General features: G+C 38.1%; 1 protein-coding gene across 3 annotated transcripts in view; it reads left to right on the top strand.

Moving 5' to 3' along the window:
- GSN (gelsolin) overlaps positions 1 to 24,639 on the top strand; it is a 73,868-nt gene that overhangs the window by 29,904 nt on the left and 19,325 nt on the right. The window contains exons 1-4 of one of the 3 annotated variants that reach the window (XM_051979549.1): positions 13,067 to 13,257; positions 15,240 to 15,444; positions 17,293 to 17,447; positions 23,911 to 24,072. In XM_051979549.1, coding sequence (XP_051835509.1) covers positions 13,129 to 13,257; positions 15,240 to 15,444; positions 17,293 to 17,447; positions 23,911 to 24,072 — 651 coding nt within the window. In that variant the 5' untranslated portion in view covers positions 13,067 to 13,128. Of the gene's footprint in view, positions 1 to 13,066; positions 13,258 to 13,449; positions 13,489 to 15,239; positions 15,445 to 17,292; positions 17,448 to 23,910; positions 24,073 to 24,639 lie in introns of those variants that run through there. The other 2 variants (XM_051979550.1, XM_051979552.1) reach the window with 2 other exon arrangements.

Genomic DNA, 24,639 nt, shown 5'->3' on the forward strand with positions numbered 1-24,639 from the left:
CAGATTTCTGCTCAATAGAGGGAAGGCCCCCACCATACTGGGTGATTTGGAGGGTTTATAGAACTAAGATTAGAATTGAGGATTGCGTAGAATGAAAAGACGCACTGGATGAGCACCAGCTCTCTGGGGATCAGAGGTCCTTTGAGAAATGGAAGCATAATAAAGTTTCCTAACAATTAAGGTTGCCAAACAAAGTAGTGAGTTTTCCATCTCTGGCAGTCTTTCAACAGTAGTTGAATGACCACTTGTTGAGAATGACATAGAAGGGATTCTTGTTTAGGTACCGGTTGAATTTGTCTTACTTATCTTCAAAAATGTTGTCTCTGCCCTGTTTCCCTCTGGTAAACTCCTTAAAGGTAGGACTGGCTGTCTCACTGCTCTTTACAATGCCTTTCAAAATGGTTGGAATGCATTAGGTACATAATAAATGCTTATCCATCTTCCATTCCAACTCTGAGATTGCATGATCTTGGCTGTTAGGGATAGGAACATGGGAACATGTAGTGGAAAGAATAACTGAATTTAAAGGGCCCCCCAATCTGCTCAATTCAAATAAGCAACAATAACAAAAACACCATAAAGCAAGGCGCTTTGACTTGGTAAATGTTTAACAAATCCTTGATGTATTGAATAGCTAAGCATTGGAAATACTTATATGTGACCAACCAATTAATTAATCAATAAACTTTGATGACACATCTACTATGTATCAAACAAGGTGTTAAGCATTGGGGTTACAAAAAGATACAAAAGACAGTTTCTGCCCTAAAGGAGTTTATAATTTAATGAGGGAGACAATATGCAAACAAATATATACAAGTAAGCAACATACAGAAAAAATAGGAAATAACAGAAAGAAAACAATAGAATTGGAAAAAGCTTTCTTTAGGAAGGATTATGATGCAGCCCCTGCTCTCAAGAGTTTATAAATTGGGAGATTATGGCTGCAGTGGTGTGAGGAATGAAACAATTTCTAGGTAATTTATAATCAATTAATTATGGCTAGTAGATGATTAATAAAATGATAGACATTTTGCTTTCTCTCCTAAACCAAAATCACTCATGGAAGCATTCAATGCTTATATGCCCTTGGAAAAGTGAGTGTTCCTAACAGACAGAAATAAACTTTGATTGGTTAACTTAATAAGGGAATGAATATTATAATGAGAGATGGGTCTGTTCTAATAAGAGCTGGAGACAGGACTTTGGCCATGTCAGTCTTGGACAGACTTTTTTCATCTTAAGCCAAACCACTCTTCTGGGACAATCTATACACATGGGTCTATCTTCCACTCAGTTAATGAACAGTAAACAATGTTAGGGGGGGGTAAGAATTCTACCTAGATAAGATCATCTGGGCAGGGTGAATTCTTTGGGCAAGACCAGAAGTGCCCATGAAATTCTGGGCTTTGAATAAAGAAAGAGAAAGGAAAAACAAACATACAAACCTGGCTCCCTCTCTCATGTTAATTGGTTATTAATACAGGAGAGAAATAATAATTTCTTTCATGAGAATGAGCCTTGAATCAGAGAGCTCAGAGTTCAAATTCAACCTCAGAAACTTAAATCTGCCTCAGTTTCCTTATCTGTAAAATGAAAATAATAATAGCACTCAACTCCGAGGGTTACTGTGAGAATCAAATGAAATAATTGTAAAGCAGTTAGCACAATGCTTGGCACATATTAAGGGCTATATAAATGTTGCCTCTTACTATGGCATGTACACAGATAACTATCCCATACACAAAATTAAGTACAATGCAAAGTGCTATAAGATGTTCACTGAAAGAAGGATCTTTCCAGCTGGAGAGATCAGGAAAGGCTTTGTGAAGGCTCTGCAATTCAATCAATGGGTCTTGCTTTTGTCACCTTTTATTTTAATTCCACTGTAATCTTGGCCCTGCCTATAATTATTTAACCAGTAATTATTCTTAGAGATTGTCACACATTGAAATTACTTTCTTAATTTAGAATCCAGTGTTCTCAGAGATGTTAATCATTCACCTGGCTTTCACAAATAAAGGACTATCTTTCAGCGTTTCCTCAGACCATTCTACTGCTTCCTGAAAAGTGAATTCATCCTGAAGCAACCAAAGCTTCTTCACAAACTGGACTAACATTTCCTATTTAGAAGCATGCCTTCAGGAAGTTTCTGCGTGATTATGAATAATGAGCCAATTAGAATAGCTGCTCACATTTCTGTGGTCTTTTGCCAGCCTTTGCAAAGAACTATCCTTTCCATTCTATCTCTCCCTCCCACCCCCCAATATTTCAAAATAGGCAATTAGGTAACAATATTAGCTCTTGTCTCCAGAGTCTGTACAGACATTGTGTAGAAACAACTTATTCTTCCTCTCTGGACCTCAAAAGATGATTTCTACAGAACTTTCTAATCTTACTGACATAGCTAGTAAGTATCACTACAAGAGACTTAGGCTCACAGATTAGCCCTGGAAGACTGCCTTTTCAAGGCATTCAAGTTGAACCTCTATTTTATACATGATATAATTGAGGCACAGGCAGTTAAGTAACATGCATTCACGAGGGTAAATACCAAAATTGAAAATTGTACTTGGGTCCAAACATCATGATCATTCCAGTGAATTCCCCTGCTTTTCTGACTCTTGAGTAATATAGCTTGATTTCCATAAAAGCACAGAGTTACACACTGTGGGAAAATTATTATGATTTTTATAATTAGAAAAATGATATCATATGTGCAATCAATATTCTAATAATTTAGATTTCTCAGAGCTACCTTTTCTGGTTTGGGAGTCAGTCTTACAATGCAGCTTGAAATGATCAATCAATTCTTGACTCTCTCCTGGGTATGTTAAATGAAGTGAGTCAAAGATTATAGAACCTGTTCCTATCACAGAATTCTGCTCTTGCCCTTCACACAGTTACAGCTCCTATGATTTGAAGCAGTCACTTACAAAGTGCTCTCACAGGACTGGAGAATACCTATATTGTCCTGCACCAGTAGGTATATCATAGTCAATGATTATATTGTAATTCATCTTCCCCCTCCCTTTTCATTTATGTGATTAGTGTACAAAATTTCTACCCTTCCTGTAGCAGAAGGTCTGCTGCCCAGAACTTCCAGTTTACAAAGTGTATTCTTCCTTCTAAAAATGATTAATTAAATTGCTAGTTGATCTCTAAACCTGTGTTTAGCCCTGCTTTTTATGGCTCTAGCTATTCACAGTTTAGAGTTAATTCTGTTAATAATACAGATTTTATTTGGTGCCCAGCTGTGAAGCTATTTATCTCATGGAGTCATAGATCTTCAGAGTTGAAAATTAGCTTAGTGAGCAACTAGTCTAATTGCCTACTTTTATAGATTGGGAAACTGAGGCCCTAGAGAGGGACAGACACAGATTTTCTTTCCCACTATTGATACTGGGTTTCTCTGGAGGATCTTGGAGTCTGCTAAGTAGATGGCTATAACTGATGTTATTACATCTGATACTTGAAAAACAGTTCAGTTTTAGGTACCAGAAGCCTCCTTCCTGATTCAAGAATGTAAGGAGATGGGCCTGAAAGTCCCAAACATCTGAGTCAGCAAAAGAAGACTAGCCAAGTCTAGGAGCTTCCAAGGAAAATCATTGAACCAAACAAGTCTGGCCTGGAAATAGATCTCTGCTAAAATCTCATCTGGCATACGTCTTTAAAATGTTAAAAAAAACTTCTCCAATTGATAAGTGGTCAAAGGATATGAATAGACAATTCTCAGATGAAGAAATTAAAACTATTTATAGCCATATGAAAATATGCTCCAAATCATTATTAATCAGAGAAATGCAAATTAAGACAACTCTGAGATACCATTACACACCTGTCAGATTGGCTAGAGTGACAGGGAAAGATAATGTGGAATGTTGGAGGGGATGTGGGAAAACAGGGACACTGATACATTGTTGGTGGAATTGTGAACATATCCAGCCATTCTGGAGAGCAATCTGGAACTATGGTCAAAAAGCTATCAAACTGTGCATACCCTTTGATCCAGCAGTGCTACTACTGGGCTTATACCCCAAAGAAGGGGAAAGGACCTGTATGTGCCAAAATGTTTGTGGCAGCCCTGTTTGTAGTGGCTAGAAGCTGGAAAATGAAAGGATGCCCATCAATGGAGAATGGCTGGGTAAATTGTGGTATATGAATGTTATGGAATATTATTGTTCTGTAAGGAATGACCAGAAGGATGAATACAGAGAGGCTTGGAGAGACTTACATGAACTGATGCTGAGTGAAATGAGCAGAACCAGGAGATTATTATATACCTCAACAACGATACTGTTTGAGGATGTATTCTGATGGGAGTGGATCTCTTCAATAAAGAGAACTAATTCAGTTTCAATTGATCAAGGATGGACAGAAGCAGCTACACCCAAAGAAAGAACACTGGGAAATGAATGTAAACTGCTTGCATTTTTGTTTTTCTTCCCAGGTTATTTTTACCTTCTGAATCCAACTCTTCCTGTGCAACAAGAGAACTGTTTGGTTCTGCACATATATATTATATCTAGGATATACTGTAACCTATTTAACATGTATAGGACTGCTTGCCATCTTGGGGAGGGGGTAGAGGGAGGGAGGGGAAAAATCGGAACAGAAGTGAGTGCAAGGGATAATGTTGTAAAAAATTACCCTGGCATGGGTTCTGTCAATAAAAAGTTATTAAAAAATAAAATAAAATGTAAGGGACTGTGGTCTGGTTTAGGAGGGAATCATTCCCCACCTCTACCCTAACATTCTGAGGGTGCTGACTTCCACCAACCCCTCCTTCGCACTCCCTCCAGAATTCTAGAACTAGAAAGAAGTCTCTGAGGTGAGCTTGCTGAGAGTGAGTGTGTGTGTGTGTGTGTGTGTGTGTGTGTGTGTGTGTGTGTATATGTGTGTGTGTGTGTGTATGTGTGTAGGAAGGTAGATGGAAGGCTGGATGACTGGCTGAGCATGGAGAAAGGGAATGAGGAAAGCAATGTACAAATGTTTACTGATCATGGTGATCCTAATTGACTAATGTGACCCCCTCCTTCTCCTTCTCTCTTGCTCCAGGGTCAGTTTGTTCCCAAGTAGGTGGAGAGGAAGTAAAGAATTGAAAATATGAAACTCTTGGCTGAGCATTTCAGAAGAGGCTTCCTGTTAGCAAAATTCTGGCAAGGCAATGTCAGAAACAATAATACAAATTATCACAGCTCGTGTTTCCATAAAGCCTTTTGACTCAACAATAACAACAATCAGTGGCTCTCATTTCTGTAACTTTTTAAAGTTAATAAAATGCTTTCCTTAAAACAGCTCTGAGATGAAAGCAGTGGGATCATTTTCACCTCCAATTTTATAGAGAAGGGAATTGAGGTCGAAAGAGCATATAATCACAGATTTTCATTCATTCAATAAATATTTTTGAAGTGCCGTCTGCATGCTAGGCAATGTGTTAAGGACTGGAGATTATAAAAATAAAACCAAATAGCTTTTGTTGTCAGGGAGCTCCTTGAACTCCAGAGATCATCCAATTAAGCTCCATAATTTTTTAGATGAGAAAGCTTTGTTTTAGAGAGGTCCAATGATTTGCTCAGGATTATGCAGAATCAGAATCTGAACCTGGGTTTTCCATTGAGCTTTTTCTATATTTTCCTAAGATCTCTGAATGGCATAACCAAGCCTGGAACTCTCAAGCTTCTGACATCACTGTTCTTTCCACTACAAAAATGTAATAATAAATACATAATATTATCCCTGAAGTCTTTTCCCCAGGGAAGACAGAATAATATAACTGTAACTCTTTAAGGTTAATAAAAATACTTTGCTCAAAACAGCTCTGAGATGGGGGCAGTGGAATCAATTTCATGTCCAATTTTACAGAGAAGAGAACTGAGTCCAACTTCCTGGGAAAGCAAAAGTAATTCCTTAAATTATTTTGACCTTTACTTTTTTGGCATCTCTCTTAGATGGGGGTTCTTTCTGTTCAATAATTATTGAAATTTAGGTCCAGCTAACCAAAGCAATCATCGTTTTACTGGCAGGTAGCTCATTAAATTTCTATAACAATCCTATGTAATAGGCATAGTGAGTGGGTAATATCCCCATTTTACACAAGGAAGCAAAAAAATTAAAAGATTTGCCCGAGATCATATAACAAGGAAATGTCAAAGGTAGAATTTCAGAATTGGGAAAACCTAGGCTCAGGTTCAGCTTGAAGTGAAAGGAGGCTTGAAATTGCTTTATCTTCCAAGCCCAAGAGTTGCAGAAATAGGTACTAATCTGTATTGGTAAAGGGAGTTAACTCTTTGAGAGATCCTTATCCGAATGAAATCACAGATCCAGTAGGGGGAAAAAAAAACCCCAAACCAATTCACTGTCACTAACACAGTTACTCTTAGGCTAAAGGTCTAAAAATAAAATATGTAATCTTTTTTCCCCCTTTTCCCCCATCCTCTGTGCAAAACAGTCCAAAGAGCAGTTTAGTGAGGAAATTCTCAGTAACCAGGGAAGAGGAGGGGGTTGATTGAGTTGAGTCAGTTCTAAGAATGTAAAGAATACTTTGGAAATAATCATTGTATGGCCCTTCCATCCTAATTTCTCTTTTTTCTTCAACCTTGCACTCCAAGTCATTTTGATATCATCTGCCAACCCTGTTTTCTTTCTTCTCCTTTGTTCCATTCTGAAAAAGATGACCCTTCTCCCAAAATTTGTAACACCATTTAAAGAGTTCATGCCCTTGATCCTTCCCATCCCTTCTTTCCCTTTCTTTTCTTTTAAAAATTTTATTCTTAATCTTTTTTGTTTTCCTATTATCATCATTTCCAAATCTATCCTTTTGTCTCCTGTCTTCCCTCCTAATAAGTCATTCCTTATTAATAAGAAAAAGCAAAAGATTTTTTAAAAAAGAGAGAAAAAAGGACATTCCTTCAAAATCAACCAATGTTTGGATTCATCCACAAATATTTACTGTGCAGTGTTTAAAGAAGACAACATAGACAACATAGCACAGTCTAAAGGACACTTGAATCCTAGCATTCTAGATATCAGTCTGGAATTATGCAAGAGAAGAGAGCAAACTATCGTTCATTACTCTTTGACCCAGAAAATGGGTTTCTGTCCTAGGGAAATCAAAGTCAGAAACAAAAATCCAATATATATCAGAATTCATACATACATAAATTTAACAAGCATTTATTAAGACACTGAGCTTGATATTAAATACAAAAAACAAACATGAAACATTCTTTTATAAGAAAACAACATGCACCAATTCAAACTATATATAAAGTGATTTCTGATGGAAGTACACCAGTTGAAATTGGAGTAGGGAATAAGGATAATTTTACTGTAGAATGTGGTTCTTGAGCTGAGTTTTGAAGGAAGTTAAGGATGCTATATGAGGTCAAGATGAGAAAGAAATGGATTCTAGGTCTTATCAAGTCCAGCAATGGAATGTTTTTTGTGGACAACAGCAAACTAGCCATTCTGGTTGAAATGTAAGGTATATGAAAGAAAGTAATGTGCTACATGCCTGGAAAGATAGTCAAGAGCCTGATTATAAAGCATTTTAGAAGCCAAACAGAGAAGTTTGCATTTTGTCCCAGAGGCAATTGGGAGCCACCCAAACATCTAGAGTAGGAGTGTGCTTTAGGAATATCATTTTGAGTGAGCAGAACCAGAAGAAAACTGTACACAGTAATAACAACATTGTACAATGTTCAACTGTGGATCACAACTATTTTCAGCAATACAATGTTCTAAGACAATTCTAAAAAACTCATGATGAAACATGCTATCCACCTCCAGAGAAAGAACTGATGAAGTGTGAATATAGGTTGAAGCATATATATATATATATATATATATACACACACATATATATATATATATATATATATATTTAATTGTGTGGGTGTATGGTTTTTTTTTGGTTGTTTGTGCTTTCATTTGCTATATTGCTGATATGGAAATATGTTTTGCATGACTGCACATGTATAAATTATATCAAATTGCTTGCCTTTTCAAGGAGGGGGCAAGGGATGAAGGGAAAAAAGTATTTGGAACTCAGAAGTTATAAAAAAAATTAGTTAGAAATTGTTTTCTTTCATATTATTGGAAAAATATATATTTTAAAAAGGAATATCACTTGGGTAACTGTGTGGAGGAGGGATTGGAGAAAAGCGATACTGTAGGTAGAAGATTAATTAGGTGGTTATTACAATAGTTCAGACAAGAGGTAAAAGTCTGGTGATAGCCATAAGAGGATAAATGTGAGAGAAAGTGCTGAGGCAGAATTCACAAGAGTGACAACCTTTTGAATATCAAGGATGAGAGTAAAGTCAAGGAAGAATGGTGGTCCTCTCCATGAAATGGTGAAATTGGGAAAAGATATTTTATTTTTTGAAGATGAGACAGAGAGACAATGAGTTCTATTTTGGATATAGTGAGCTTGAAATGCCTATGGCACATTCTTTTAGAGATGTCCAGTAAGCTGTAGGAGTAATTTAGGAGAAACTGGACCTGTGTAGGCAAGTCTGTTATGTCATCTGCATGGAATTGATAATTAAAGCTAAGGTCATTGATGAGATTATCTAATGAAAAAAGAGAGTCCAGTATTGCACATTCACACATAGAGATAGGATAAGAATGATGATCTATAAAGGATATTGAGAAGGAGATGCTAGACAGGAATGAGGAGAAACAAGAAAGAAGTGTGATTAAAAAATCCAGGGAAGAGAAGGTGTCTAGGAGAACAAGTTGGCCAATAGTGTTGAACACTTTGGAGAGGTCAAGAAAGCAACCCGGCTGAAAAAAACACCATTTGATTTTACAATTAAGGGATCATCGAAGAGAGCAGTTTTAGGTGAATGGTCAGATTGAAAGCCAGATCAAAAGAAGTGAGAAATGAATGTGAAGTGAGAAAATAGATGCATGGGGTATAATTTGCTTTTTCTATTCTTTGGTTGTGGAAGGGGAAATAGATAAAGGAAATTAGCTTATGGCAAAGATAAGATTGTATAAAGGTTTTTTAAGAATGAAATTTTAAAGCAACTAAAAAAGATGCTGTAGATAAAGAGATTGAAAATTAGTACTCTCCTTTGGAGAGCTGAGACTAATCTTGCACATAATTGGTCGATTTTTACAGAATTGACATTTATTTTTCCTTTTTAAAAAAAACAAGGAATGAGTTTCTAGGAAGAAAAAAGAGGAGGGGAAAGGAAAGATTTAGAAATGATAGTGATGCATAAACAAAAGAAATTAATTGAATTAGGATTTTTAAAAAATAGAGAAAGAGAAGAGAAGGCCGCTTCCGGATAAGACCAGTGTGGTGGTGGGTAGGATCAGTGGCACAAGCTGAGGAAATGAAATTTGGAAGGAGAAGAACCACATCTTCTAGAGCTTCTAGACTAGAGCAAAGGAGGAAAAAAGTATAGCTATAAACTAGAGTGAGTCTGGGAGAGGGGGAGGCAATGTCAAAATAACTTAGCGTGTAGAGTTGAAGAGAAGGAAATCAGGTTACTTGACCTCGAAATAAAAATTTTTAGTAGAGTATTTGGCAAGGAACTTTGCTAAGAGGGAGAGATTTTGATAGATGACTTGAGTAAAAAAGGAAATGGGATATTTAAAGCGGCATTCATTGAACTAGAAAAAAATCAGAAACCAAGAGGGTGTCCATTGACTGAAAAACAAATATTGGTACAAGAATGTATCATAGGTACATATAGCAGGAAATGAAAGTAATTTATATCCCATGCATCTATTTTCTCATTTCATACTAATTTCTCAATCTTTTCGATCTGACTTTCAATCTGATCGTTCAACTAAAACTGCTCTCTTCAGTGATGCTTTAATTGTTAAATCAAATGTGTAAAGTTCAGAGAAACTTGAGAGGATGTATATAAACTCATGGCAGAGTGAAAATAAATAGAATCAGGGAAACAATATATTGGAAGTATAGAGAAGAGAAAATATTGGGAGGGGTTGCTACATGAACATGTATATATTGTTGTATATATTGTAAGATGTGGTTGTTGTTATTGTTGAGTCATTTCAGTTGTGTCCAAATGTTGGGGATCCCATTGGAGGTTTTCTTGACAAAATACCAGAATAATTTCCTATTTTCTTTTCCAGCTCATTTTACAGATTTAGGAGCTAAGGTCAATAAGGGTAAGTGACTCGCCCAGGATCACACAGCTAGTAAATAGTTTAAGTCTAGATTTGAACATAGGTTTTCCTGACTGCAGGCCTGGGACTTTATTACACCTACCTGCCCCTCTAGATGTGGATGCTGTATAGAAAATCTTTACTTAAGGATTTTTCTTTTTCAATCTGTGTTCCTCCTCTCCCAAAACTGTTACAAATATAAAAGGCATCAATAAATGTATCGAATATTTAAAATATATTTTAAATTAAATTTAAATACATTTAAAATTAAATATAAAAGGCTAAATTAAAAAAAAATACTTCAACATTCATCCTTGCAAAACCTTGTGTTCCAAAATGTTTTTCCTCTCTTCTCTTCCTTCCCTGCCCTAGATGACAAGTAACCCAATATATATATTAAACCTGTGCAATTCTTCTATACATATTTCTACAATTATTATGCTGCTCAAGAAAAATCAGATCAAAAAGGAAAAAAAGGAGAAAGAAAACACAATGCAAGCAAACAACAAAAAAAGTGAAAATACTATATTGTGATCCACACTCAGTCCCTATAGCTCTCTTTATGGGTGCAAATGGCTTTCTTCATCATAAGACCATTGGAACTGGTCTGAATTACATCACTGTTGAAAAGACCATGTCTGTCAGAATTGATCATGGTATAATCTTGTTGTTGCCATGTACAATGATCTCCTGGTCCTGCTCATTTCACTCAGTATCAGTTCATGTCAGTCTCTCCAGACCTCTCTGAAATCATCCTGCTGATCATCTTACATATACTATAACTTATTCAGCCATTCTCTAGCTGGTGGGCATCCACTCAGTTTCCAGTTCCTTGCCACCCTTGCAGTCCTTTCTGCTACAAATGTTATTGCACATGTTGGTCATTTTCTCTTTTTTAATGATCTCTATGGATATAGGCCTAGTAGAAACACTGCTAGATCAAAAGGTATGCATAGTTTGATTGCCCTTTGGGCATAATTTGAAAATGCTCTCCAGAATGGTTGAAGTAGTTTACAATTCCACCAACAATGTATTAGTGTCCCAGTTTTCCCACATCCCCTTCAACATTCATCATTACCTTTTCCTGTCATTTTAGCCAATCTGAGAGGTGAGTGATACCTCAGAGAATTTACATTTCTCTGATCAACAAACATTTAGAGCATTTTTTCCTATGACTAGAAATGCTTTTAATTTCTTCATCTGAAAACATTCATATCAAAAGATTAAATTAAAAAAAAATAAACATGGCTATGGGAAAGGATAGAAATAGCACTGGGCTTAAAAGTCAGGAGAGAACTGATTTCACACCCTGCCTTTAATAGTGCTTAATAGCTATGCAATCATGAGTATGTCTTTGGACTTCTCTGAGTTTCAATTAATTCACCCTTTAAAGAAAGTATCACAATACTTATAGTACCTAAATTACAATTGCTTGGAATAAGAGTTTGTTGGTTACATTTGAAATTAAAGAAAATGCTAAAATTCAGTTGGATGTTAGTAAAAATAAAGATGTTTTTCCCACCCAAATTCATAAATCCTCTGAAATCTATAAACAAAGTCCATGAGGGATAAAACCTTTTTTAAAAAACCCTTGTCTTGAAGTAGTGTTACCGTGCAAAGACCTGGTTCATTCAGAACAATTGAGTTCATATCCTAACTCTGTTGCTAATTAACTGTAATCTTGGGCAAGTCATTTTTATTTCCCAGTACCACATTGTCACCATCAGTATCACTATATTGAGAGTGTTGTCTTAAATGGCTTTGATGTCAGTCAAATATTTACTAAGAATTTACTCTATTTTCTAGGCAATGTTATCACAGTCCAATCGTCAATCCTACTCTTCTTCCCTCTATGTTTCAGAGGAAGAAAATGAGTTCTAGAGGCATTAAATAACTTGGCTGAGATCATATAGATAGTTTGCTATAGTAATGGTAGCTGGACTGGGAATGATATCTTGGCTTTTTGACTACAAATAACTTGCCCTATACACATCTTCAGAGAATTGTTGGTGGGAGCAAAGGCATATGAAAGCATTTTGTAAATTGTAAATAGCTATTAATTTAGAGTATTACTGTTAGAAGTTGCTAATGAAAAGAGCCCTTCAAAAGATCAGTTTCTACAATTACCAAATGATCTTCTTGAACAGATCACTTCCCCTAATGGACCCTCAGTTTTCTCATCTGCAAAATATGAGCAATGCCATTTATGTGCTGTTTCTCCCAGTGTTGTGAGAAAAGTAAAAACAGCTTTAGAGTGCTATAGAAATGTGGGCAATAGAACTATTATCAGAGTCTGCAAAATGGAGGAAACAACCCCTGCCTTACTGCCTTCTCTGGCATGCTGTGAGAATACAATGGATGTGAAGTGTATTATAACCTAGCAAAGGGCTACATAGATATGGACTGTGTTTATGCTTGAGACTGTGGGAAATAAGAGATGGAGATAGCATTCAAGTGGAAAGAGCATTGAATTTAGAGTCAGAAGACCTAAATTCAAATAAAACTGCCATATCCTACTGTGGGAGCTTGGACGAGCCACTTTCCCTCTTTGGGACTGTTTCCTTCTGGGGAAAACAAGCAGTTTGCGTTCAGTGATCACTAAGGTCCCCTTTCATCTTTAAATTCTGGGATCCCAGGGATGGGGTGATGCGTCCTGGTCTCTTTCAATGAAGGACCCTTGGAATAGATCCGCTTGACCATCTTCCCCCATCACCTCCCAACGACATTGCACTGCAGTCTCTCCGTGCCCGTAGTCCCAGTTTAGGGCAGGCACAGGGAGGTTAGATTGAGGAGGGCCCTGGGTTCAGAGCCAGGTGGCAGCTGCTTTGGGTTTGGACTCACGTGGGGAGCTGGGGCGGGTCCCCACTGTGGCTGGGCGGGCCAGGGCCACCTTATATACTGGCCCTGCTGCTGCTAGCAGGAGGACACAGCCAGCCTAGTCTTCTCACCTTCTCCTCTCCTCGGGAGCCGGGCACCGAAATGGCCCGCGGCTTTCTGGTGCTGGCGGCCTTGGGCTGCCTTCTGTTGCGGGCAGGATGCGGGCATGCCGCCGTCTCCCCGGGTTCGCTGGTCTCCCTGCTTACAGCCGCCGTGGCGCTGTCCGCGGGGGTGAGTGCCTGGCGCCGGCGTCCCCCGCTCTTCCCAGCCCGCCAGGGGGGATGGATCTGCGCCGCCCGGGGGGAGGGAGGCAGGGACAGAGGGAGAAGGGGGGAGGCCGGGGCCGTGAGCTTCCTGCCCTAAACAACCCCATTTAACTCTCTATTATAAGTTTTTTCAGATACAACGCTAGGAAAAGGGGCATAATTAAGGTCTATAATGGAAAAACTATTCTGTTGCTTTGTAAGTATGATTTCCGGTCGCGGTTTCAAGCTGGACCCCTCTTTTCCTTTCCTTTGGCTGTTTAACTGGGATATTTACTAATCGACAGCATCGCCTTCTGGAAGGGCTCTTCTGCCTTCTTCAGCATAACCAACTGCTCACCTGCCGAAATCTTCTTTCTTCCTGGGGGCAGAGTGAATGGGTGCATGCGAAAAGTTTTCTCTCCCTTCTGTATCTCCAGTGATGGGATGGACCCCGCCCCAGCAGAGCCAGCGATCGATTTCGATTGATCTCCGACTGGCCTACATTTGTCATCCGAGTTTGCAAACAGGATTAGGCTGTTTGCTGCTGGGGTGTGGGTGGGTCGGTCCGGGAGTGGCCGTGTAGGGCTTAAAGTTCGGGATTACTTTTGGTTGTGTGTGAAGGAGATGGTGGGGGGAAGGGGACAAAGCTGTGTTCGGAAGCAAACACAGTTTGGGTGGTCTCTTTTAAGTCGTAGTTTGTGGGGTTTGTGAAAGGCTATGCTTTAAAAATGTGCACTGACCAATCCAGGATACCTAGATTCTGGAGAAAATGATGGAGAAAAGGCAGCTGTTCCTCGCAGTCGGATTTTAGAGCTGAAAGGGACCTTCAGAAACAGAAACTGTTAAGGCTAGAAGGACCCTGAGAATATAAGATGTTAGAACCCAGACAGCAGAACTTTAGAGGGAAAAGGAAGCATAGAATGGAAGATGTTAAAACAAAAAAACTCACCTTGTTCTAACTCCCTCCTTTTACAATGAGGAAACACACAGAAATGTAAGGTGATTTATCTAGGTCCTCAGCTACTTAGTGGCAGAGATATGTATGTCTCTTCACTTCTCCTCCGATGCTCTTTAAAATATCACCAAGCATTTGGAGTCAAATTTCAGAATATGTGTTTCTTTGTTTTTGAAAAGCTCAACCAAAAAGGAAGAAGGGAACTCTCAATTGATTATAAGCTCTGATCAAAATTAAGGAATAGAGTTGGGGTGAGAAGTACAATTCTTCTATCTCTTAAATATTTAGGAAAGTAAATTTGAAGCCCCAGAATGAAAGGAAGAGAGATCCCCTAGCTAAAGGCACTGTGTGTTAATCGCTACTTAATTCAATTTTCTACCTTTGTGCCTCTTTGATCCCTTAACAGTTCAGGATTCAAGAAAACAGGCGTTACTTTGTATCAAAAGAGGACTAGGAAAGTCAGTGAAGGATCAAGGATGGGAAATAAAGGATTTAGAGAGAAGCCAACCCCCCCAAAAAAAACCTGAATATAAGATTCTGAGAGCCCTCCATGTAGGGGAGAGTGAACTAGAGAATAATGTGAATCAAAAAAAATGAAGTTTGAGCTGGATAGGATCTTTGAACTAAAATATCATTAGAACATAGATTAGAGAATGTTAGAGCTAAAAAGGGTGCTGGCCCAACCTCATTTTACTGATGAGGAAACCAAGGCCCGAAAAAGAGGAAGTCACTTGTACAAAGTCAGAGACAGAGTCCCCATCTCCCAGTTCTCATCCCAGTATTAGCTTTAGAAATCTGTTGCAGAAACCCCACATTTTCTCAGGATACTGGTGCAGACTGGAAAAAAAAAAAAAGTATTTCTCTTTGTGTCCTGTTTGAGATCTTAGTTTTCCACTGTGGGGAGACTACTTTATCTTTGAAACTGTTTCTGGTCCTGGAACTCGAGGACTTTTTGCTGAATTTATCCCTTTGTGATACTTCTTCCTCAGCTCTTCCTCCTTTTATTTCCCCAGCCTGTCAGCATGGTGGTAGAACATGCAGAGTTCCTGAAGGCAGGGAAGGAGCCTGGCCTGCAGATCTGGAGGGTGGAGCAGTTTGATTTGGTACCAGTACCCAAGAACCTGTATGGGGACTTCTTCACTGGTGATGCCTATTTAATCCTCAACACTGTCAAAAGAAGGGATGGAAGCCTGCAGTATGACCTCCATTTCTGGTTGGGTAAGTACCTGGCCTTTTCCAGACCCTGAACCCAAGACCCCACCCCACTCCCACATCTGAACTGAGCATCTCTTGTACAGGAACTGAATGACCAGAGGTTGTCAAAGATGTCATAGGAGAGGATCTCTATCTGGGCTGGAAATTCAGATTAAAGACTTCTCAGTCCTTTGCCAACCCTAACATTCTAACAACAAAATTCTGTATTTTAAACACCCTAACCTTTTATGTTTAAACATTCATTCTAAAATTTCTTTTAGTTCTGATGTCAAAGAATATCCAATTTTTAAAAATGCTTCTAGGGAAGTAATGAAAATAAAGCTCAGAGTAAATCTCCCTCCTGGTCTTTAGTGCAAGTGCCATCAACAGGAAATTCTGGCACCTTTATCAGAGGCAATGTCTCATTATCATTAATAATTCACTATAGTAATTAGAGTGGTAATCAGTATATAGAGAAAGAAGGCCACAGGTGGTGATGAAGCTCAGAATCTGTGACCTGGGGAACCATCAGGTCAGGGGGAGAATTGTCTGATAGTAAAATTAGAATAGGGATCTTTAAAAAAATTATTCTATAACAATCAATAAACACTTGTTAATTAATATAAATATAAAATTATATATAATTTTAACTGATACACAGGCATAACCACTTTGGGTCCTGAATGTAGGATATTAGAGAACTGACAGCTGTCAACCCAGGTTTTTTGTGTTCTAGTCTTGGAGACCTCTCAGGCTCTATTTAGGAGATTTGCGTTCGAATCACTGCTTTGATCCTTATTACTTCTGTGACCACTCTCTTCTCTGAATTTTTATTTCCCCATCTCTAAAATTGGGATATTCATCCATTCTTGGCTATTTTTCCAGGGATTTAATGAGGACTGTCAAACAATTAATTAATTAAAAAGCTCTTACTGCTGGATATATAAATACAAAGAATAAATCAATCCCTTATCACAAGTAGTTACATTCTAATGTGCTTCAAATAGAGCCTCTAAGGAAGTGATCACGAGACAGCATAGTGTAATGAAGAGCTGACTTTGTATTCCAGAATATCTGGATTCAAGTTCTGCCTTTGACCCTTATGTGACATTGTAGCTAATATTTATACCCAGCACAGGTATTTGTAACAGAAGTTACAAATAGCAACTGTTTTATCCTCATGACAACCCTGGGAACTGGGTGATATTTTCCTGTCATTTTACAGATGAGGAAACTAAAGCATTTTACAGATGAGAATAAGTGAGTTGTCTAAGCTAAAACAGCTTGTTTAGCCAAGTTCTTAGGTCTTCCAGATTCCAGATTTCAAGATCTATGCATTGAGTCATCCAACTGTCTGTCCCTTAACCTCCTTGAACTTGTTTCTTCATCTGTAAATGAAGGGGATTGGATTACAAAGCCTTTATAGTGCTCCAGCTCTAGACCTATGGTCATTGGGAAGGCATTTTTGCATGGCACACAGTGCTCCACAAATGTAAGAGATGTCTGTCTTTCCATATGCTTCAGCTCATTGTCACTGTCAATAGTGCTTCTGGGCACCTCAGAGGCTTTGGCTACTGGGATTCCCACTGGGAAAAACTGGAAGAAATTGTAATAAATTCAACTCTTTCAGTTCAACTCTCTCCTTTTACAAAAAGGCAAGGAAATTGAGAGATGGGATTGGAATAGATCATTTCTAAGATTTCACATTCTATGGTTGTTTCCTGATTCCTACAACTTGAATAGTGACTAGTATACAGAAGACAATAAATGTCTGTTGACTGATCATTGATTTTAGAGGGGGCAGAGATTGACCAAAGATTGCAGTTAGTTTATGTCAAAGCTAATAATAACTGTGTTTCTTCCCCTTCTCAGGGAATGAATGTTCTCAGGATGAGAGCGGTGCTGCCGCCATCTTCACTGTACAGATGGATGACTACCTGAATGGAAGAGCAATTCAGCACAGGGAGGTCCAGGGCTTCGAGTCTTCAACCTTCCTTGGCTACTTCAAATCTGGCATCAAGTACAAGGTAAGCATTGTTCCACTTAGGAACATCCTTTTCCCAAATGTCAGAAATAACCTGTCAATAATTAGCAGACTCATTTCCTTATCAGAAAAATGAGGGAGTTGGATGAGATAATCTCTCAAATTCCTTGAAGATTCACTAATCTAAATTCTATGATCCAATCTTGCTCTAACATTTTAGGATATTGGATACCTATGGCTTTATCCCCTACCACATTTTTCAGGGAGAAGAGAACTTGGGCTTTCCCAAGTTATAAGCAGTGGATGGCTATTTCTGAGTGGGAGATTTGAGAGAAACTTAGCCTAGCACAAACATAGTCTTGGCCAAAGGGATGGTTGGCCCAGGGCCGGTAAGCTGTTAAATGTGAGCAAACCACTTTTAGTGTCTCTGAGGGGAACCTGACCCTGATTCTAATTCATTTACACATTATTTCTCAAGATCTTATTAACAAAGAGTTTCTTGTTACCCAAGAGCCCCTGGAGAACCTCTGATTTTGGATGAATCTTCTCCTTAGCAACAGGCAACTGTGTTGTGTTCTTATTTTTCTTATTTAAAAGATTGAAAGAAACTTGAACTTGAACTTGACCCATGGTCTGGGTCTCCCAGGCTCCATACTGATCCTTCCTTTGGTTTAGCTCATTCCCACAGCTGGGATTGAATAACCCTCCTGAATGGGACCAGAGGCCTGGATTTTTCATTATGTGGAAGGGGTGGGAGTAAGGACTGAGGGTGTAGTGGGAATAGCATTAGCCTAGGAATCTGGAGACCTGGGTTTCCAGCATTTATATAATTGTGGATAAATGACTTCACCTCACTCAGTCCCATCTGACAAATGGGGATAATCAGCTTTGTCTTGTCTACCTTAAAGGGCTTTTGTGAGAATCAGATGAGATGATGGATGGGAAAGGCCTCAAAACTTCTAAAGAAACAAGGGATTATTATGTGGGTGATCACAAAGAACTGGGTGTGTTTTCTGGGAGGAGCAGAGTATTGAGAAATTGACTTAAAAGTCTTATTGTACTTTGCAGATAGGAATTCATAGGTCTGAAACTTGAATTTGGATCTTGGCTCTGCCACTTCCTACTTTATTAATCTGTGTAAATCACTTCCCCTCACTGGCCTGATTCAGTAAAATAAAAACTTTGGACTATAGATGGATCCCTGTGGATCCTGTATTATCTTCAAAAACCACAAATTAACATTTATATTGAATTTTAATTTTACTTATTTGTTAAACATCTCCCAACTATATTTTAACCTAATTCTGCCCAATACTATGGGTAGCATGTTTGATTTCTCTGATGTAGATAATACTTTTCAACTTCAACATGCTGTGAATCTGGAAACTATATTATATGATGGTAGAGAGGATATTTCATATTATGTTATCAAGACATGACATTTATCAATATATATTATGATATTTTATTAACATAAGATTAAGAAATATTTGTTGTCAAATATTAATGGGTTGAAGAAAGTGGGCATATTTGGCTTAGAAAAGAAAAGACTTAGAAGAAATATGATTATGGTCTTTATAGGTCTGAAAATGTATCATGTGGAAAGAAAAGCAGATTTGTTCATTTTGGCCACAGAGGGCAAAATGAATTTCAACAAATATATTAAACATATTATATACTAGGCACTAGACATATGAAGGCATTTGAAATCATGTAGAATCTCAAGGATTGAAAGTACCACAGAGACTGATTAACACACTTTCTACCTAGATAGTAATTTCCTTTACAACATACATTTCAAGTAGTCATCCAGTCTTTGATTGATGATAAGGGAAAGAAAATCTCTAGTCCCAAATTATAATGACATAACTGGAATCCAAAGGGAGAGTGACAATCTGGAGATAATGTGGTAGAAAGTAGAAATCAGGAAATCTGAGATAGGAAAGATGCTAGCTGTGAAACCTTTGGGTAAGTCACTCAGTTCTGGGCCTAAAATAAGGAGAATAATAATTAAACAAATTACCTGTCATCATGATAAATTGAGGCAGGGTTAGCACAGCAGAAAGATGCTGGGTTTCTAATCCTTTCACTTTTACTTACCCCTGGGTGTAGCAGGATAGTGTGTTATTATTATTATTTTATAGATGAGGAAACTGAGGTTCAGAAAGACAATAATTTGCCCCAGGTTACATAGCTAGTAAGTAGTATAGCTAGGACTTCTGATTTTTTGATTCTAGTTTCTATACTCTTTTGTCTGCACCTAGAGGAATGTAATGGTCAAAAATGCAGCTGTATTTTCTGTATTTGCAAGCCTTCTTAAGTCACTTAGTTCTCTTAGCAATAGTAGGAAAAGGCATCAGGCTGGATTCCTTCATAAATTATAGATCCCAAAGGAGCTAAGTATTATGCAAGACTTGATGCAAGACTTGCCTCTCTGAAAGGCTCCACAGAGCTTGCAAACAAACAGAAAGGAGACAATTGCGTCCTTGCCTGGGCTACAGAGATGGGTGGGGAAAGATGCTGTTAAGCCATTTGAAACAGAATCATAAAAAACTGAAGTTGACCAGAAAACCTTTATTATCTCCAAGTTGCCTATAAGTTAAAATAGAAACTGCCTAGCTTGATCTTTAAGGCCTTCCCCAGGCTCGCAAGCTTCCTCCAACCAACCTTTTCAGCTTAATTTCATTTTGCTCTTTTCCAATGTTTGGTTCCAGCTAAGCTGGTCTTACTGGCTGATCCCTGAAATCAACATGTTTTTTCCTGTCTCAATGAGGAAGCCATACCCATGATGCAATCTTTTATCACTTATGCATTTTGGAATTAATCTCTTTCTTCAAGAGCTCAGTTTATACCTCTTCCACAGAGTCTTCTTTAATCTTCTCCCTCTTCCAAATGATCTTTCTCTTCCCCCATATTCTTAGAACATTGTTCTGGATCTTTCATTTGTACCCATTATAGCCTACTTTTTAATTATATTTATCTGTATACATATCTTATGCCTCTCAAAGGAATGTGAATTCCTTGAGATCATGAGTTATTTTTCCCTCTTTTTTCTGTAATACTTAGCACTTAATTTAGCATGTAGTTTTTAATTTACTAACCTTTTGTTCAATAAATGACCACAAACCTGAGAGAGACTTTAGCACACAATGTAGGACTGGAGGGGAACTTAAGGTGATGGAACATAGAAAATCAAATGTTAGAGTGGAAAGCAACTTTGCTTGGTACATACAATGTTAGAATTTAAGAGATCCTAATAATTCCACTATTTTTCATTATTATTTATCCTCACTTTAAGAAGAGGAAACTGAAGCTCAGACATCAATCAACAAAAACTTATTAATTATTTGCTATGTGCCAGGCACTGTGCTAAGAACCAGGGATAGAAAGAAAAAGGAAAACTGGCATTTTTCCTCAAGCATCTTACATTCTAATGGAGGAGACAGTGTAAGCATAAATAGGTACATTCAGGATACATACAGAGTAGATACAAGGTAACTTTAGAGGGGAAGGGACTGGCACTTGGCAGGGGTGGAGAGGGCTGATGCAGTGCCTCTTAGCGGCAGTGGCTCTTGAGCTGAGGTTTTTTTTTTAAAGCCATGGATTCTGTGAGGTGGAAGGCAGGAGAGAGAGCATTCCAGGTATGGGGACAGACAGCATAAAGAGTTATAAAATGGAGTGTTGTTTGTGAGAAATAGCAAATCGGCCAGTATGGCTGGATCATAGAAGATGTAGAGGGGAATAATGTGTTAAAATAATAGAAAGGTAGGACGGAGTCAGGTTGCAAAGAGCTTGACAAACAGAAGAGTTTTATTTCATCTGTATTTGACACAGAGGTAATGTCATTGGGCTTTATTGAAGAGAGACTGGGACAGTTAGATAATTCTGAAGCTGTGTGTAGGATAATTGGAATAGGAAGAGATTTGAAACGGGGAGTCAGATTGGAAAATTATTGCTGTAGTTCAGGCAACACGTTATAAGGGTGTGGGCTAATTAGTATAGTATAGTATAAGGTGTGGGATGAGTAGAGATGAGAGGATAAGAGATAGTGTAGAAATGGTTGGATAACTAGTTCTGGGAATCATCTACATAAAGATAATTTATATTTATGGGAGCTGATGATGTCACCAAGTGAGAGTACAGAGTAAAGGACATCTACTACAGTCAGTGGGTACATGAAGATTCTTAAAAACTGTGAAGGAAATTAGGTGGAAGGAGAATCAAGAGAGAGCCAAATGTCTTGAAAATCCAAAGAGTATTCAAGAGGAAAGAACAGTAATCTCAAATGCTGAAGAGAAGTTTATTGTTGTTGTTGTTGTTGTTGTTGTTGTTCTGTTTTGTTTTAAGGATAAACAATGAAAAAAAAATCCATCAGATTGGGCAAATCAAGATCATTGGTAACTTTAAGAGCATTTTCAATTGAATGATATAGTTCCATATCAGATTGTAGAGGATTTAGATGAGAGGGGAGGAGTAGAGGCAGTAAATATAAATGAGTTCCATTTTTTAAGAATTTAGCTGAAAAGAGAAGGAAAGATAAAGAATAAAGCTGGTAGTCATGATAGGCTAGAATGAGGGTTTTTAAGGATGGGAAAAACATAGGAATATTTATGGGCAACAAGGAAGGAACCTACAGGTTGTAAGAGACTGAAGATTAGATGGTGGGAGCAACCTACTGAGGAAGATGAAAATGAATGAGATCAAGGGTTCATGTTGTGGAATTGGCCTTGAAAAGCAGAAGGATCATTTCACTATCAGAGAATGAAAAATATATTGGAGAGATGTAAGATGAAGAAGAAAAAAACTTGTCTTTCCCTGAATCTCTTCAGTTTTTAAAGAGGTCCTTAGCTGAGAGGGCTAGGAAAGGAGATGCTATAGGAGGATAGGGAGAAAAGAGAAGATTGGGAACAGCAGCTCTGGCAAGTGAGATTGCCATTCATTTAAAGAGGAGTAGTAAGATCACCAGTTGAGGTTAGCATTCAGATTTGCAGTGTGCCTTCTCAGAACGATTTTGTGATTTCCTGCACGTCTGTTCAGCAGCATGTAAGAAAGAGGTGGGTAGTGGGAATAATCTAAGGTTTTGGTTTGGCCAGGTGTGATCAATGACAACATATAGGAAGGAGAAATTCATGAGTAAAAGTTAATGAGACATTGAACTGGTGCACTAAAGGAAGGGAAGAGAGTGTGGTCAATAGGGGAACTTGGAGATTATAGAAAATGAAAAATAGTTTAGGAGGAGTAAGAAAGAAGAAGAGGTGAAAAGATAAATTGTTATTTTGGCATGAAAGAAATTTGGATCTAACTCTTCTCTTCCCTTCCCTTCAGTGGCTCCTGATTAGAAATCAGGGTTAAATATAAACTAATTTGATGATATTGAAAATCTTTCACCACATAATTCCAGCCTGTCTATTCTTCTGGTCTGATGACACAGTACTCACATATACAGTGTTCAATTACTTTCCTATGTATATGACATCCAACATTATGGCCTTATGTCTTTGCTCAAACTGTTGTCTATAATTTCTTTCTTCATCTCTATTGTGCAGAATCCCTTGCTCCTTTCAGTTTAAGTCCCTTCTCTTTCAGGAGATCTTTCCAGATTTCCCCTGTTAGGTATTGGGTATTCCAGTCCCCCTCCCCTAATAATTTTATATGTATATAGAGATCTTGTATTTATTTATCTGTGAGCATGTAGTTTCCCCTCATTAGAATGAAAACTCAAGGACAGTGTTTGTCCCATTTTTGTTTTTTGTATCCCTAGCACCTACCATATCTTAAGTTCTTAATAAATGCTCACCAATTGATTAATAATAAGTAAAAGAACCCCAATTTTAACCCAGAGTCTCTGATTCCAAAACAAGCAGAATTTTATCCACCATACTATGTGGATATATAGGATTTATTAGTAGCAATATAAACCACAACAGTATTAATAGTGACAGTAACTTAGATTTGTAGAGTATTTTAGTTTGAGAATATTTTATAGATGAGGAAACTAAAGTTTAGAATAGTCAAGTGAATGGCCAAAGGTCAATCATATTAATATCCGCACTGGAATCCTTGGAATTTAACTCTAGTGCCCTTTGTATTATACTATCCTCCCTTCTTTTCTCCTTTTCTTCCTTCCTTTTTCCCTTCCTCCCTTCCTTTCTTCTTCTCTTTCTCTATTTCTCCCTCCCTTCCTTCCTCCTTCTCTTCCTTCTTTTTTTCCCCTTCCTCTCTTTCTCCCTCCTTTTTCCTCCTCCATTTTCCTTACACACACAACACACACACACACACATCCCATGAGGTAAATAGTACTGGTAAGTGAGGAAACTGAGGCTTAATGAAAATGACTTACTCAAGGCCACTTAATTAGTGAGACAAATGGGAATCATTTCTAACTTTTTATAATGGATGCAAAGAGAATTCTTAAGGGAAAATTGTGGGGTAAAAAAGCCAGTGGAGGCAGCAGACTTCTATTCAGTTCCACTTGACCTTCTATACTTCTCCCTTCTACCTTATAGAAAGGTGGTGTGGCTTCTGGCTTCAAGCATGTGGTACCCAATGAGGTGGTTGTGCAGAGACTGTTCCAGGTCAAAGGACGCCGGGTTGTTCGGGCCACAGAGGTACCTGTTTCATGGGGCAGCTTCAACAACGGTGACTGCTTCATCCTTGACTTGGGGAATGTAAGTGTACTCCTTGGCCTTCACTGCCTCTCTCTATCACTATCAGTTGTTGGATCCTTTCTTTAGGCACCTGTATTTCACGACACGAGTGCCATATGCTCTCAATTAGCTTTTTCTAATGGCTTTAACATCCTGAAGCTTGATCTTACAGTAGATAAGTGGGACACAACCACATCCTCACCCACCTGTATATGAACATGTGCAGAGAGCCAGAGACATTCACATGCACAAGTCTGCAAGTAACCAGGTCATTTGGGTACATTCATACAGAAAAACATGTACCAGTATGTGTATCATCATCATTATCATCATCACTATTTTAGCTACATCTGTGATTTCATTGGCATGAGGAATTTCCAATAAGAAACTCCTCTCCACAAATGCAGATCAACACATACAACACATGCTTAGAATTGCTTTTATTAAATGGACATTCATACACGCGCTCACCAACCTATATCCATTATATACATATACATACACACTGATTGTATAACATCCTTCTTATACCTGCACACAAATTTGGATCCAGATGTCTGCCTATTATATGTTTTATATTTACTTTTA

Source organism: Antechinus flavipes, chromosome 2, assembly GCF_016432865.1.
Source record: "Antechinus flavipes isolate AdamAnt ecotype Samford, QLD, Australia chromosome 2, AdamAnt_v2, whole genome shotgun sequence".
NCBI lineage: Eukaryota > Metazoa > Chordata > Mammalia > Dasyuromorphia > Dasyuridae > Antechinus > Antechinus flavipes.